This window comes from Mobula hypostoma, chromosome 8 (genome assembly GCF_963921235.1).
Source record: "Mobula hypostoma chromosome 8, sMobHyp1.1, whole genome shotgun sequence".
NCBI lineage: Eukaryota > Metazoa > Chordata > Chondrichthyes > Myliobatiformes > Myliobatidae > Mobula > Mobula hypostoma.
In genome coordinates, this window is record NC_086104.1 from 42,459,656 (window position 1) to 42,477,712 (window position 18,057).

Here is an 18,057-nt window from a genome sequence, read left to right on the forward strand (position 1 = left end):
TTTCTGCATATTATCACCTGAAGTACATGTAGGAAGATTAGTTTATTTCTTGCAGATACAGATTTCAATTATCTTTTTAATATTGCTTTGCATTTCAAGACGAATTATAAAGGTGCGTTTTATTACTGTGTCATCGAGAGAAGATGAGTTTATTCAAGTTAAAATTTGCCTTCTCAAGTAATACTGCTAGATTCTAGATCATTGCCTGTTAGTTGCTTTTGTGCAAATTCCGACCTTTATTTGGGGTCTTAGTCAGTGATTCATAGAGTACAGAAATGACCACCTCAATTTACTTTGTCCATGTCAACCATCAGGCAGCCGTTTACACTAATTCTGCATTAATTCTAAATTTATTCTCCCGACTTTCTCATCAAGTCCCCTCAGATGTTACCACTCACTTACACTTTAGAGGCAATATACTGTACAATGCCGAATTAATCGACAAACCTGCAGGTCCTTGTGATGTTGGAGGAAACTGGAGAACCTGCAGGAAACCCATGGGGTCACAGAAAGAATGTGTGCACTCCCTGCAGACAGTACGTGAAGTCAGGATTGAACCAGCATCTCTGGTGCTGAGAGGTAGTGGCTCTGTTACCTGTGCCATTCTGCTGCCCTAATGGTCTCACCGCAGTAACTTTTTATACTCCTGCAGTAACGTTATAAACAGTGCTTAGAATACATAAATGGTGTTTAGAATACATAAATGCTTGGTTGGCATCTTTCAACCTGTTGAGAGTTTATTTTACTGACAGTTACATGAGACTTTTGGTACCTTTTCCAGTGGGTGGCTTGGCTGGAAAAACAAAAATGATGAAGAAGCAGTGCAAAAGCAGAAGCCAAAGGTTGAACCTGCAACCCCTCTTCCTGTAAGGTGGGTTAACTATACAGTTAACAACTGTTTGAAAAACATTGAGGAAATGCAACAGTATTCTTCACATAATGTCTGTCAAGGATTTCGTAATCACAGCAGCCGTAGTTTTCTGATATTTGTTTTTGCAACATGCAGTGCTGTTATTAGAAGTTTTTTCAAGAAAGTTAGAGACTGTTTTAGTCGCTAGATTTACAACCCTGCCTTGCAGTTTATTTCTTGCAGGGCATTTTTCTCATATGACTGAAATTGTATCTGAGAACCTGTCAGTGCATTACAAATGTTGTCTGGCATTTACATTTTTTTCACTCCTATTGTTTGTCATTGATATTAAATAGTATGGTTATCATCCCTGCAGCCAGTGGATCTCTTTGCCTGATTGAATTTCCTTTAGAGTCTTCAAGAAAAGTAACCACTGCTTCTTCAACTTGCGCATGTAATGACAATTCCTAGTTCCTCAGACTACTCACCCATATCTTTTCTGCAGCTAATTCAGTCGTTTCATATCCTTCATAAAACATTATGCCTGGAATTGGGCGAAATACTCAGCAGAGCTGAGGTATCCTACGTATATGTTTAGCAAAACCTCCTGGCACTTTTTTCTCCACTTAATAAGTCCTGAATCCATATTCTTTATTAATTGACTTTGTTACCATCAAATATTTGTGCACAAATAGCCCTGTCTCTTCCTCTCTCCATAGAATTGTTACAATAGAGGAAATCTGTTATCCAGACCTGAACTGTCGACTCTTCATTTCCCTTCAGAGATAGTGTATCACCTGTTGTCTTCCTGCAGTAGGTTTTTTTTGGCTATCTTGCCATTTATTATGATATCTGTCTCTGGTATTGTCAGCAGGAATTTTATTTTACCTGTAATTCTTTTCTTTTTTTGACCCTCCAAATATCCGGACCTGCCTCTCGGTTTTTTGCACTACCTTACTTTCCCTTTTCTATTTTCTATTTATGATTTATAATTTAAATTTTTACTATTTACTATCGATTTGTACTCCAGGGAGCGTGTAGTGCAGAATCAAATATCGCTGTTATGATTGTACGCTCTAGTATCAGTTGTTTGGCGACAATAAAGTAAAGTGTAAACTCCCCAAACTTGTGTAAGCAGCAGTGTAACAATCAATATTTTCCTGTTAATTCTGGTTAATTGGGACACATCGGGACCAGTACATTTTGGTTCATTTAAGCAGCTGCCGCAATAGGGCAAAGTTTCATGGGAGTAGTTAAAAGATGAACTATTGTTTAACTGAGTAACAGATTATGTATTTAAATAAACTACAGAACCATTTAGAACACTATCAATACTACTACAGTACTATAAAACTGTGTATTAGTTCCTAATTGTTATCAATGGAGGAATTCATCCAGTATACCTGAATGCTGGCGCGTTGTTTTGATTGACTGTAAATGAACAAAATCAGCACAGGCACCTAGATTGTCGTCATACAATGCTATCGACGATTGCATTCTCTAAGCCTTCATTTTCATTGTAACATTCCAGATGATTGCAGATCCCTTCAAATTCTTCGTAGGTCCTAACTTACTAAAGTAGTGAGTTCCTTTCATTTCACTCCGTATGCTTCTGGCATCTCTAAGTATGAATGCTTGAAACCACAGTGAGCAAAACAGTTGTGAATTGTCTTACTGCTTGTTTCTCGACAACTATCAGTGACAAAAATCATTGCTTTTTGAACACGTGAATGCAACTGGCGCTACTTAAAAATTGTTTGCCCTAAGCAAGGTGTAGTATCTGATGGCCACACAAGTACATGTATCCAGTGCTAGTTAAACCATTCAGCACTAATCTCCTCCGCCAGTTATGCACCACAGAGTCCGAAATAAACAAAGGGGATCCCAGCTATTTTCTCAAACATGAGTGTTTGAATCCAGTGCAGATTTCCCTAAAGTGCAATCATTCATTGACTCCACTCATGCCCTTGCAGATACTCCTGAAGGCTGTTTCTAGGAAAGTGTCAGGCTATAATCTTCAAGAATCTCTGTAGCTGTCACGCACAAAGAACACTGCTCTTCACTAACCTGTCAAGATTCCCTGTGAACACTGCCTTGCCTTCAGAATGTTGCTTTATTAGGATAGGTACTTTAAGAGCTGCTCACAAACATTGCACCTCTTTGGCTACATGTTAATAATTCTGGAACTTGCAACATATCAGTAGGGAGCTTAGTGTACTGTTACACAAGGAAATCCAACATCACTGAACATTTTTAATCACTTTTTTTAGTCTATTCACAGTGTTCTGTTGACCTGCTTAGTAAACTAATACTAAAGGATGCATGTGGGTTAGTTTCTTAACTGCGTAATTAAAAATTTCTCCTGTATAAGTTGATATAAAACATTTGTTGCTTTGTCCTCATCCACCCTCTGTTATCTCATCTCGTGTTGTGGTTTTGCAAGTTATCAGCAATTGCACGATAGTTAGTCATATTTGGCAGCTGAAGGCATTTTTTTGTATCCTGGGGAAAAAAAGGTTGTTTAAGAGCTTATTTTACTATTTATTTATGTGACGTGGGTTCCAGATGTGCGCTGCTTTGGGAATCATAGGTTCTAACAGCACTTTATTAAGCTAACACTTAATATACAAAAATCTGTGCAACTACTGTGTACTGAAAACTTCTCACTCTGCCATTGCATATTAACAAAAATTATTAGATGTCGCATTCTATTTTCACTCAAGGCATCATTTTTTTGACATTTAAGTTTTGTGATGGAAGTAATTTCTCTTGTATTGTCACTCTTAATACTTAACAGTTTTTTGTTTCTTCCTTCAGAGTTGAAAAAGGAAATTTGTACAGTTTTCTGATATTTCCATAATTTCTTGTGCCTAGAGCAACATTTACCTCTTGAGTCATACCACCAAAAATTATATTTGCATTATGTAAACAATTGCATTTGTATTGGCAGCTATATTTATTACAACAGTCACTACAGTTTGGAAGTATGTAAAAGGCTGTGAAGTGTATTTAGCTGAGAGCTACATTGAATTACTGTACATTTATTTTGCAGGCCTACCAAGGCCACATCAGAACTGTGGTCCATATCAACCTCCTACCCTGTCTCCTTCAGCATAGACTCAGAAAGGTTTTTGAGATTTCTTTCAGACATGGAAAATATTGTCCCCAGCCTAGATTAGGCTGCAAGTTCTCCTTGGTATCACATGAGAATTACCAGTTTTGAGAGTACTGTTTCGCAGATATAGTTATATCCTAACAATCTTATCCATCAACTAACTTGTCAGACTTTTTGTCAACCAATTCTGGTACCAAGACAATCCCAGATGTTGTCAAATAAGCTTTCAAGTGGCACTTGTTAGTGGAAGATTTAGGTTACTCCTGGTTCTCCTAAATTCAGATTGCTTCGTTGGATTATTGCTAAAGTTGCTGACTATGAAAGGTGAATTGAGAGTGACTGCTTTGATGTAAAGGCAGCTTTTGAATATGGCATCAAGTAGATTCAAGGTGAACATTCCTTCAGTTGGAGTCTAACCTTGCAGAAGGGAAGGAGGTGGTGATTGTAGGATAGACATCCAGGTCCTAGCAGATTGTTGAACTTCCTTGGGATAGTGCCCTCAAGGCAATCATTCTTGACTGATTCATTAGTTGCCTTCCCTTTGATCAAATGTGGGGATATTCACTGATACTTAGTGTTCATTTTTTATCAAATAGCAAAACAAAATTTGGGTGTCAAAGGGCAAATAACATCTACAATCACAATGGCAGCTTGTTTTAAAAAAACAATCTAACCACCTTTCCTTGATATTAAGTGGCTTTAGTACTATAGAATCTTTTTCATGAGCAATATTTAGAGGTCAGCAATGGATTCAAGATTCAAAAAACTTTATTGTCATTCTAACCGTACATCAGCTCTGCAGGGCAGAATGAGACAGTGTTTCTCAGGAGCAGTGCAATCATAACATAACAAACACAACGCTAAATAATAAACATAACAATAAATAGTAAAACACAACAGCCACATGTCAGTTAAAATCAAGTTGTAAGTGTCCAGTGCAAGTTAAAAGTGTCCAAAGCAGAGTCAGGTAGAGCAGGTATTTAGCAGTCTGACTGATTAAAAGTTAATTGTAACATCTACGTAAGCTTGGCTTTAGGTGCAGGTCTGAGCTACAGTGAATAATCTGCAGCAAATAACCTGCTTATTGACTCAAAAACAGTTATGCTACCTACAAGATGCAAAATGGGACTGGTATTGATTTATCTATATTGTCTAGTCTGCAAAAATCAGCAGTTCAAAACCAAAAGGCAAAAGTTATTTTGATAGGCATCTCATCCACCAGCCTAAACATTAATCTTCTCCATTATCAGCACAATAAAATTGCATTGAATGCATTGCAGCAACTCAAAAGCCCACTCTTAATCCAGTGCAACCTAAAATGACAAGGACAGCGGAACAGAGAACATAGAATGAACACCTCCAATTTTCTTCTAAGTTGGAAATGGTATTCACTTGGAAATAGTTGTGGGTTCAAGATCCTGGAAGTATTTGTTAAAGAGCAAAAGGAGTTAAACTAAATATATGAATTTCCATTCCATGTTTATTTCTACCTATTAGCTGTTCTGTACATGTTTAATGTAGCTTATAGAAACATGATGAAGAAAGCCTTTAACTCAGAGTGGAGTCATCGGGATGCCGTCATGATGGAGTTTTTTTTAGCAGGCTTTCTTATTTTTACGAGGCCGAGTTGCTAGCTCGATGCTCAACCCAGCATGGATGGAAAGCCGGCTGGATTCAAACTCGGGAGCCTTCGCTCTGAAGTCCGGCGCTGATGCCACTGTGCCACCAGTTGGCCACTTATAGAAACATAGAAAATCTACAGCACAATACAGGCCCTTCGGCCCACAAAGTAGTGCCGAACATGTCCCTACCTTAGAAATTACTAGGGTTACGCATAGCTGTCTATTTTTGTAAGCTCATGTACCTGTCCAAAAGAGTCTTAAAAGACCTTATCATATCCGCCTCCACCACCATTGCCGGCAGCCCATTCCACGCACTCACCACTCTGTGTTTAAAAAAAAACACTTACCCCTGACATCTCCTCTGTACCTACTCCCAAGCACCTTAAACCTGTGCCCTCTTGTGGCAGCCATTTCAGCCCTGGGAAAAAGCCTCTGACTATCCACACGATCAATGCCTCTTATCATCTTATACACCTCTATCAGGTCACCTCTCGTCCTCCGTCGCTCCAAGGAGAAAAGGCCGAGTTCACTCAACCTATTCTCATAAGGCATGCTCCCCAATCCAGGCAACATCCTTGTAAATCTCCTTTGCACCCTTTCTATCATTTCCACATCCTTCCTGTAGTGAGACAACCAGAACTGAACACAGTACTCCCAAGTGGGGTCTGACTGGAGTCCTGTGTAGCTGCAACATTACCTCTCGGCTCCTAAATTCAATTCCACGATTGATGAAGGCTAATACACCACAGAGTCAACCTGTGCAGCTGCTTTGAGCATCCTATGGACTCAGACTTGGACCCCAAGATCCCTCTGATCCTCCACACTGCCAAGAGTCTTACCATTAATACTATATCCTGCCATCATATTTGACCTACCAAAATGAACCACTTCACACTTACCTGGCTTGAACGCCATCTGCCACCTCTCAGCCCAGTTTTGCATCCTATCAATGTTCCGCTGCAACCTCTGACAGCCCTTTACACTATCCACAACACTCCCAACCTTTGTGTCATCAGCAAACTTATTAACCCATCCCTCCACTTCCTCATCCAGGTCATTTATAAAAATCACGAAGAGTAAGGATCCCAGAACAGATCCTTGAGGTACACCACTGGTCACCGACCTCCATGCAGAATATGACCCATCTACAACCACTCTTTGCCTTCTGTGGGCAAACCAGTTCTGGATCCACAAAGCAAACTCCCCTTGGATCCCATGCCTCCTTACTTTCTCAATAAGCCTTGCATGGGGTACCTTGTCAAATGCCTTGCTGAAATCCATATACACTACATCTACTGCTCTTCCTTCATCAATGTGTTTAGTCACATCCTCAAAAAATTCAAACAGGCTTGACAAAGCCATGCTGACTATTCCTAATCATATTATACCTCTCCAAATGTTCATAAATCCTGCCTGTCAGGATTTTCTCCATCAACTTACCAACCACTGAAGTAACACTCACTGGTCTATAATTTCCTGGGCTATCTCTGCTCCCTTTCTTGAATAAGGGAACAACATCCGCAACCCTCCAATCCTCCGGAACCTCTCCTGTCTTCATTGATGATGCAAAGATCATTGTCAGAGGCTCAGCAATCTCCTCCCTCGCCTCCCACTGTAGCCTGGGGTACATATCATCTGGTCCCGGCGACTTATCCAACTTGATGCTTTCCAAAAGATTCAGCACATTCCTTTTCTTAATATCTACATTCTCAAGCTTTTCAGTCTGCTGCAAGTCATCACTACGATCACCAAGATCCTTTTCCATAGTCAATACTGAAGCAAAGTATTTATTAAGTACCTCTGCCATTTCCTCTGGTTCCATGCACACTTTTCCACTGTCACACTTGATAGGTCCTATTCTTTCATGTCTTATCCTCTTGCTCTTCACATGCTTGTAGAATTCCTTGGGGTTTTTCTTAATCCTGTCAGCCCAGCCTTCTCATGGCCCCTTCTGGCTCTCCTAATTTCCTTCTTAAGCTCCTTCTTGTTAGCCTTGTAATCTTCTAGATCTCTAACATTACCTAGCTCTCTGAACCTTTCGTAAGCTCTTCTTCTTGACTAGATTTACTGTACTTCAGCCTTTGTACACTACGGTTCCTGTACCCTACCACAACTTCCCTGTCTCTTTGGAATGTACCTATGCAGAACTCCACACAAATAACCCTTGAACATTTGCCACATTTCTTCTGTACCTTTCCCTGAGAACATCTGTTCCCAATTTCTGTTCCCAAGAGCTTGTCTCCAAAGCTTCTTGGAGACTTTATTTCTTAGCAGAAAATCTTGTTTTTTTAAATTTCATTGTAGCTTTGATTGTTGATTCAAAGGATGCCCTTGCAGCTCTTGTGCACTATCCACAAGTTTGTAGTGTGTCCCCTAGTGTCTTGCAGCTCTCTAGCCATCATCTGTCTGAATTGCCATCTAGTTTGGTTAGCTCTTAAACCAACTTGAATTCGGTATTAATCATAATAGCTCTTGTGTCACTGTTCAAGCTCATAGAAATGACAGTTTATATATTAGTGTTTTTTTTTTACCATTTTATAGATTTGGGATTCCAGATTCCCGTCGCCGTGGAGAACATATTTGTTTATCACCTTGTAACACTCTGGCCGCTGTAACAGATGATTTTGGCCGTGTCACATTACTGGATGTAGTAAGAGGAGTAGCAATACGTATGTGGAAAGGTGAGGATGGCATTTATCTGTAACCAATGTAACAAACATACCACATGCTTTGCTAATTTAATTTTTTATTTTATTTACAATGGCCAATACCTCACATTTTAATTATTAAAGGACATAATTTTGTAATTAATTGGGAGCCTTAGCCATTCTGAGTAATCTGGATTGCTTGTATCATATTCACAAGTTTGAGATACCGTGAATAAATACAATAAAAAAACGTATTTTTCAGCATCTGATATAATACGTTAATGTTTGAAATGCAGTTTATCTATTGTAACTGAAGCAAATTTGCTAAATCTTTCTTTATATCAGACCATAAGACATAGAAGCAGAATTTGGCCATTCAGCCCATTGAGTCTGCTCCACCATTCCATCGTATATTTCATCAAAATGAACAAAATCTCTCTTAGCAACACACACAAAATGCTAGAGTAACTCAGCAGGTCAGGCCGCATCTATGGAAAAGAGTAACCAGTTGTTTGGCCTGCTGAGTTCCTCCAGCATTTCGTGTGTGTTACTTGGATTTCCAGCATCTGCAGATTTTCTCTTGTTTGTGCTAAAATCTCTGTTTGGTTTCTCACAGGGATAATTATAGTTGCTGTCTCTCCTTTAAATCTAATTTGTTTGCTAGGATATCGTGATGCAGAGGTAGGCTGGATCCAGGTGGTAGAGGATCTTCATGAAAGAGAAATTGAGAAAAGCAACGTGTCTCCCTTCAGCAGTCCTACAGGTCTAAGGCGAGTGGCTCAATTCCTGGTTATCTACGCTCCAAGGAGAGGAATCCTAGAAATATGGAGCACCCAGCAAGGTCCGAGAGTTGGAGCATTTAATGTAGGAAAACACTGCAGGTGTGTAAAGTAGAATATTATCTGAAGTCACTGTATTTTCTGTTAAGAGCTTGCTGTGTTTGAATCCACTATGGAAGGAAGAAGACCCTCATTTTACATCTTAGAGTTAAGGTTTCTTGAATGTAATTCTATTTTGAAAGGAAAGAAGAATACATGTATAATTATTTAAATTATGTTTGAGTAACAAACTACTCTAAACAGCTGTAATTTTTTAACCTTTCATGTTGAAAGCCCAACTTTTTCCAGTCACCGTCATTCACTTCTTTCCAGCAAAACTTTTTTTTATGACAATTTCTGCATTTGTAGATTGTGCTATGTCATGCTTAACCTCGAGTGGTCAACTGGTCAAAAAGGTCTTTATAACTCAAAATCTTGCCAGAGTTGCAGGTCAATTATTGCATTTTGCCATGTGGCTCTCTACCTGCCAACTTTGCTGAGGTTGTTTAGGCCTTTACAGATGATATGTTCCTCCTGTATGAAGCAGTTTGGCTACCCTAATGCCCATTTTGCATTTAGTGCTGTGTTTTCTAAATTAATCCAATTTGTTCCATTAAAATTGCCATGTACAAAGGGAACAGATCAAGGGTACACTTTTTTTTATATTATTGAAACCTTTACTAGATTTATACTTTGTTGAAAACTCATTATGCTGTTGATGAAATATCTTGAGAGTCAAATGAGATTACTGCAGGCTATTCTCCCCAAGCAAATGTTAATTTAATTTCTTTGAAAATTGTTATTTTAACTGACATACAAATGCACTTGTCAAATTATAAAGTCACTTAACATTAATGAAATGGTAAAAAGGCACTTAGAAAATAAGAGCATGATGCATCCTCAACATGGATTTCTAAAAGGGAAATTTATATTGAACAGCAGAATAGACATGAATCAATTGACATGAATTTTATGCTTGTAGAAGGTCTTCAGTTGATGCCATACAAGACATTATGTGATTATAGACTGGTGGATTGAGGATTGCTTAGTGTCTCACTGGAGGGGTGCAATGGGACAGTGCTACGACCCAGTTGTCCAGTTGTTCACAGTCTCTATTGTTGATCTAGCTGAACTGATGTAGTGAATCCAAGTTTGCTTACGATACAATATCCAGGTGGCAGTGGGGTTGAGAGATGGGTGGAGAATGGCTTCAGGGGAGAGAGAGAGAGAGAGAGAGAGAGATATATATATATATATTAAATGTAATGTGGAAAAATAAGAGGCCATCTATTTCCATAGAATTAATAAGAAAGTGGAATATTTTCTAATCCGTGAGAAATGGAATTAGAGCTGTTGCTGTTTAGAAAATAGCTTGGATGCTATAAGCAAATCACAAAATTAATGTGGAGGTACAGCAAATAATAAGGAAAGCAACTGGTCTGTTGGCTTTCGTTACAAGAAATATATTGGTCCAATTATATAGGGGAAAGGTGAGACAATATTGTGCACAGGTGTGGTCTGGTCTTCCTGTTTATGGAATGATACAGGAGTGACAGGAAAAAGGTGAAGGATGACTAGACTGACTCCTGGGGTGGCAAGTGTTGTATGGAGAGAGATGAGGTTGACTGGTCTCACCTACCTTGGGGAAAAGACTGTTACTATGCCTACATTTCTATACTCACCTCTCTTTCTTCTATGAGCAGAAGATATTTCTGCAGCAAGAGGATAATGCATTTTTGGAATTCTTTACTCGAGAATCGTGGAAGCTATTTTACTATGTATATTCATGTTGGTTATATAGGTGTTGGTAAATTTTGGGAATGAAGAGATATGGTGTTAGTGAAGAAAAATAGCACTAAGGCAAAAGATCAGCTATGATATTTTTGAATGATCAAGTTGCGACAAAGAGCTGAATGTAATTCATTCACGATAACTCAGGTTTGAATTCTGCAAAAAAAAAACAGATGTTTTATTGCAAGTACTTAATGTGCAAACTTTGAAATCCACTTATGGAATATTAATATCAAAATTTGGTTCCAAATTGAATATCTTATTGTTTATAAAAGAATGCAGAGGTATACAGTGCTGGAAAAATCATTTGTTGGAAAATGTGGATCATTTTGAGTCTGTATATAAAAAAAGCTGAATAGTATTCTGTATGCTATATAATTCTTGCGATTCTCAATAATGTTCCTTATTTATAGGTTGTTATATCCTGGATACAAGATAATGGGACTGAACAATGTTACCAGCCAGGGTTGGCAGCCACAAACCTACCAGATTTGTCTGATTGATCCTGTGGATGGTAATGTGAAAACCATCAGTGTTCCCTTTCATCTTGCTCTTAGGTACTTTTTTTTTCAGAAAGATAATAATTAATCATTTCAGTATTTCACTGCAGTACTTGACCTAATACCATTGGAGACTTGCATGGAAATATTGAGCACATAAATGGAATCTACATTTCAGAAGATCAGCAGTGGTAACTTAAAAGTGGAAAGTCATGAACCACTTCTATTTTGTGTTTATAGCTGCAGGTTTTGAACTCCAAGTGGGAGAAACTTTTCTTTGTCTACAACCTTCAACCACCTCTTTATCATAAAGACCTTTCCTTTGTTTTTTTTTGAAGAAAGGAGACCCCAGGCTATTGCCTTTACCTAATTAGTGTCCAGCAATCTGTACCAGCTGCCTCCCCACTAATAACAAGTGTTGAAGCTTCATAGTTGATAAGTATAGCTATCCAGAAGGTTAGCCATGCAGTTTAGAACAAAACAAGTTAAAGTTGTTTCAGTATTGATCTCGGTATTAGTACCAATATGCAGATAGGCTGTTTGTTTTTAATGGATTAAGAGTCTTAAATTTAAAAAATGAAAATGCTATTGATGCACTATTTTGTTCTTTAGTGATAAGAAAAGTGAAAGAGCAAAGGATATGCATTTATTGAAGCGGTTAACTGCTTTGTTGAAGACCAAAATATCTAATCCTGGTGGGTATCATATCTTTCTTTTGTAAATGTGAAGAACAGCTATTCACAATAACCACAGTAACATAATAACTTGTTTACTACAACTAATATATTGGTCTTCCAAGGCTGTTATCAGACTAAAATTCCAGGGCAACAGATATGAACATAAGCATAAAGATGCTTTAGTACTTGCGTTTGCAAAATGTCATGAATATTAATCCACATATTTTAGTTTTAAAAATATCTTATTAATTGCTGCTTTAAACCAGTAGAGCGATTGAACAATTTGCTGGTTTTACTGCATTTATAAATTGGTTTATTAGTTCACATGTACCTAGATAAAAGAAGAAACTTTATTTTGCATGTCATCTATTAAGATCACATCACACCAATGCGTTGAGGTAGTAAAAGGGAAAACAATAACAGAATGCGAATACAGTGTTATAATAACAGCAGCAGAATACCGAGAAAGTGCTGTGCAGGGAGACAATAAAGGTGCAAAGCCATAATGTGGGAGATTGTGAGATCAAGAGTCCATTCCAGGGACTCTTCATTAGTCTTATAATGGTGGGATAGAAGCTTGCCACTGACAGCCTGTTCTGGTGGTATGTGCTTTCAGGCTTTTGTATCTTGTGCCCAATGGGTGAGGGGAAAGATTACATTGATAACGTTGGCTGCTTTACTGAGACAGCAGGAATTGTGTACAGAGTCCATGTGGGAAGGCTGGGATGTGTCCACAACTCTGTAATTTCTTGACATGTTGGTCACTGCAAACACACTATATATTACAATTTTTCTGTGTATTCCTAATACTTACGTAATATGTACTTTTGAAATGTTAATGGTTAAATGTTGGCAGAAGAAAGGCACAAATTAACAGCTATATTTATTTCTGTGTGTATTTGTATTATAATTTTCATTTGTTTTCCAATCTGTTATTCTATTGTTATGTTGCCAGAAAATTTGGAAGCCGAGATAAAGACACAGCTTCTTGATATTAAATATCCTACCATGAAAAAGCAGGTAATTAAACTGCAGTATAAAAATAATTCTTTTTAACTTTTTTATTCTGGTTGTAATAATTTTTTTTCAAACACAGGCTTTAGAAAGACTACTAGCAAGTAAAAATGTCCCATTATCTTGCTTAACAAATTTAATCCAGGCTCTTTTGGACAACTTAATGAGCCAAGGTCAGTACAAATTTGCATAAGTGTGTTAGTAAATTGACTTGGTATATTCTCTGTTTTGCAGAAGTACTAGAGAATATTTAGGTGCATCTTTCTTGACTATTGGCCTTATTACTATTGAACAAGTTTCACCAATCATTTTGCAATCAGATTGCATTTCTAATTGTATTTTGTTCCTTTTATGCCATGAACATTGAACTCATTAGCAGCTTGCACTGCCTATTCCCTTCCCTAGACTTGACCTCCTCCATTGTAAGTACATTCAGGGGCCACTTTCTGAGGTACACCTGTGTACCTGGTCGTTAATACAAATATATAACCAGCCAATCATGTGGCAGCAACTTCAGTGCATAAAGCATGCAGTCCAGAGGTTCAGTTGTTGTTTAGACCAAACATCAGAATGCAGAAAAAATGTCATGTAAGAGGCTTTGACCGTAGAATAATTATTGGTGCCAGAGGGTTGGTTTGTGTATCTCAAAAACTGCTGATCTCCGGGGATTTTCATGCACAGTCTCTAGAGTTTACAGAGATTGCTGCACAAAAAAAAACATCCAGTGAGCGGCAGTTCTGTGGATGAGAACAGCTTGTTAGTGAGAGAGGTCAGAGGTGAATGGCCAGACTGGTTCAAGCTGACTGGAATAATCACGCATTACAACAGTGGTGTGCAGAAGAGCATCTCTGAATGCGCAACGCATTGCACCTTAAAGCGGACGGCCTGCGACAGCAGAAGACCACAGACATACATTCAGAGGCTACTTATTAGGTACAGGAGATGCCTAATAAAATGGCCACTAAGTGTACAGTTATTAGTCTCCTATGAAGCAAACGTAAAGTTTCATTGCTGTTGATATATTTAATTGTCTGCAAAATGAAGTTCTTCATAGATTTTTCTTTCAACATCAATGATTGGTTAAGTAAATGGATTTAAATTTTCTAAATGGATTTAAATGAGATTGGAAAAATATCAGCCATGCTTTAATGGTGAAGCAGAGTCGTTGAGCTAAGTGCCTTGATTTTGCTCTCAAATCTTCTGGAGAAAGAACTAAAACAGGTTTTTCTTTTGTGGCGGTTGCAGAAGTCTGAATGAATACACCATGGTTGTCATGTACTTTATGAAAACAGACATAGATGAGTGCGTCCCCACAAAATCATTTATTCCTCCCTGACCAGAAGCCCTGGATGAGTCATGGATTTGCAATCTGAGGGCCAGATAAAAGGCATTCAAGTTTGGTGATCAAGAAAGTTACAAGAGGTCCAAGTATGATCTCTGGAAAGCCATCTCAAGGGAGAATTGACAATTCCAGACTAAACTTGAATCAATGAAGGATGCTTGACAGCTGTTGGCAGAACTTGAATGCTATCACCTCTTGTAAAGTGAAATCAAGCAACATAGGTGACAACAAAGCTTCGCTTCCAGATGATCTGAATGCTCACTTTGACCATCAAAGCAAATAGGAACCATCACAAACTCCCACAGCCCCTCATTGATCCTGTAATTTCAGTCTTTGAGGCTGACGTGACAGCATCCTTCAGGAGGGTGAACCCACAGAAAGCATCTAGTCCAAATAGGGTACTTCTCTGAGTACTGAAGACCTGTGCTGATCAACTGGCTGGAGTGTTCATTGAGATCTTTAACCTCTCGCTTCATTAGTCTAAGGTACCCACCTGCTTTACGCAGGATTGAATTATACTGATGCTTAAGAAGGTCATAGTAATCTGTCCCAATGACTATCATCCAGTAGTACTTATATCCACAGTGATGAAAAGTTTTGAGAGGTTGGTGATGAAACATCAACTCCTGCTTGAGGAGGGAGTTGGATCTGCTCCAATTTGCCTACTGGCACAAATGGTCCGCAGCATATTCCATTTCATTGGCTCATCACTCAATCTTGGAACTTATGGACAGCAAAGATGCAGACACCATTATGCCTCCTTATCAACAACAACTCAGCATTCAATACCATCATCTCCTCAAAACTCATCAATAGGGTTCAAGACCTTTGTCTCAATATCTCCTTGTGTGTTTGGATCCTCAATTTCCTCATTTGGAGACCCCAGTCATTTCAGATTGGTAACAGCTTCTCCTCCACATTTTCTATCAGTGCAGATGCACCACAAGGCAGTCTGATTAGCCCCCTGCTCTACTTGCTGTACACTTATGACTGTGTGGCTAAGCACAGTTCCAAAGCCATATTTAAGTTTGCTGACAACACCACTGTTGTAGGCTGAATCAAAGGGAGATTGGAAACCTGGCTGAGTGGTGCCACAACAACAACCTCTTACTCAGTATCAACACCAAGGAGCTGATTATTGAGTTCAAGAGGAGGAAACTGAAGATCTATGAGCCTGTCCTCATCAGGCGATCAGAAGTGGAGAGGGTCAACAATTTAAAATTCCTTGGTGTTATCATTTCAGAGATCCTATTCTGGGCTCAGCATGCAAGTTCAATTACAAGGAAAGCATGGCACCACCTCTACTTTAGCAGTTTGTGAAGATTCAGCATGACGTCTCTAACTTCTATAGAAATGTGGTGGAGAGTATATTGATAGGCTGCTATCTGCCTGGTATGAAACACCAAGGTGCTTGAACAAATAATCCTGCAAAAGTAGTGGATACAGCTCAGTCTATCACAGGTAAAGCCCTCCCCATCATTGAGCACATCTATATGGAATGCTGTTGTAGGAAACCAGCATCCATCATCAGAGACTCCATGATTTCTTCTTGCTGCTGTCATCAGAAAGAAGGTACAGGAGCCTCAAGACTCACACCACCAGGTTCATGAACAGTTTTTACCCCTCAACCATCAAGCTCCCAAACCAGAGGAGATAACTTCAAAGTCGGTGGTGAGGAAAGCAAATGCCATGTTAGCATTCATTTGAAGAAGTCTAGAATACAAGAGCAAGGATGTGATGCTGAGGCTTTATAAGGCACTGGTGAGCCTCACCTTGAATATTGTGAACAGTTTTGGCTCCCGCGTTTTCGAAAAGATGTCCTGGTCCAGAAGGGGTTCACAAGGATGATTCCAGGAATGAATGGGTTATCATACAAGGAACGTTTGATGGCTCTGGGTCTGCACTTGCTGGAATTCAGAAGGATGAGGGGGGGAATCTCATTTAACTCTTTTGAATGTTGAAAGGCCTAGAAAGAGTAGATATGGAAAGGATGTTTCCCATGGTGGGAGATCTGAGACAAGAGGGCACAGCCTCAGGATAGAGGGGTGCCCTTTCAAAACAGAGATGTGGAGAAATTTCTTTAGCCAAAGGGCGGTGAATTTGTGGAATTTGTTGCCAAATGCAGCTGTGGAGAAGGCCGGGAACTGGGGTTGAGGAGGGGAGGCCAGAAGGATCAGCCATGATTGAATGGTGGAGCATTCTTGATGGGCCAGATATCTAATTCTGCTCCTATATCTTATGGACTAGAATTGAATACTATACTATAAGTGCAGTCTAACTGAAGTTTTGCATACCTCTATCAATTTGGTGCAACATGCTGTGCCAAAAGGCCTTTATCTGTTCTACTAACCTATGTTCTATAATGGCTTTTTGATATGTTTACTAAACTTGGAATCCCAGCATTCTCTATTTAGCAGTACATCTTCCAGGTGATTGATTCTCATTCAGCAGCAGAGCTGGTGCCTCTATCAGCTGTACTTGCCTGTAATCCATACCCAAGGTATTTGTTTACCTGTCTCTTCCCCAGCTGTAAAACCCTTCTCAGACTCTAATTGAACATTGACTTCTCTAACTTCGGTTAATGCCCCACCTCCCCTTTGTACCCCATCCCTTATCTATCTATTTATCTATTTCCTCTCTTTTTTTCTCCCTCTGTCCCTCTCACTATAACTCCTTGCCCATCCTCTGGGCTCCCCTCCTTTCTTTCTCCCTAGGCCTCCCGTCCCATGATCCCCTCCCTTCTCCAGCCTTGTATCCCTTTTGCCAATCAACTTTCCAGCTCTCAGCTCCATCCCGCCTCCTCCTGTCTTCTCCTATCATTTCGGATCTCCCCCTCCCCCTCCCACTTTCAAATCTCTTACTGTCTCTTCTTTCAGTTAGTCCTGATGAAGGGTGTCGGCCCGAAACGTCGATAGTACCTCTTCCTATAGGTGCTGCCTGGCCTGCTGCGTTCACCAGCATTTTTTATGTGTGTTGCTCTAATTTTATGTCATTTGCATTTGAACTTATGTTTAGTATTTCACTTACAGTTCTAGTCTTGTTTTCTGTACATTCCTGTGTTGATATTTGAAAACATTTTGTGAATTCACTTGATCATTATAAAGCTGTAATCATTCAATAACTGATAAGAAGTGTTCAGGCCTTGGTGCAGGGAAGGTGAAAATGGAAAGTAAGTTGATTTTGGGGAGCAAATTGAATCAAAGCCTGATAATGATTGTACCTAATGCTCCTGTAACAGAGGTTGTTGGATTCTGGTTAGGAAATAGAACCATAGATATTTATTCTCCGTGTTAGCATTGTGGTGTCAGCATGCTTCATTTGCATTTTTTATTAGAAGAAAAGGAGAATAAAATTGCCAGCAAAATATTTGTCTTTGTAGCTGGTTGTTGTATTGAATTGAACTTCCCTCTTGTGCTTCTATTAGACCCTGAAAGCGTTGATGAAGGATTGTTGCAATTTTGCCTCAGCCAGCTGAAATTGCTTCACCTTTATACATGTGTAAGCAAACTCAACTCTGAAGATGTGGAGCAGAATGGTGGTAAAATCAGCAATGTAAGTCATTCTTTTTGCTTTCAGTATTTAAATATGAATAGACAATGGGAGATGTATTTTTAAAATGTCATTCGTTTTTTTTTGGGTAATTTAAAACAAGCTGTTTTACCCTCATTTTAACCTTCATT

General features: G+C 39.0%; 1 protein-coding gene across 2 annotated transcripts in view; it reads left to right on the forward strand.

The window, feature by feature from the left end:
- Positions 1 to 18,057, forward strand: part of rab3gap2 (RAB3 GTPase activating protein subunit 2 (non-catalytic)) — a 91,254-nt gene that overhangs the window by 39,230 nt on the left and 33,967 nt on the right. For both annotated transcript variants that reach the window (XM_063055743.1, XM_063055744.1), the window contains exons 12-19: positions 782 to 871; positions 8,129 to 8,268; positions 8,900 to 9,116; positions 11,258 to 11,401; positions 11,957 to 12,039; positions 12,977 to 13,041; positions 13,118 to 13,208; positions 17,802 to 17,929. In XM_063055743.1, coding sequence (XP_062911813.1) covers positions 782 to 871; positions 8,129 to 8,268; positions 8,900 to 9,116; positions 11,258 to 11,401; positions 11,957 to 12,039; positions 12,977 to 13,041; positions 13,118 to 13,208; positions 17,802 to 17,929 — 958 coding nt within the window. The remainder of the gene's footprint in view (positions 1 to 781; positions 872 to 8,128; positions 8,269 to 8,899; positions 9,117 to 11,257; positions 11,402 to 11,956; positions 12,040 to 12,976; positions 13,042 to 13,117; positions 13,209 to 17,801; positions 17,930 to 18,057) is intronic.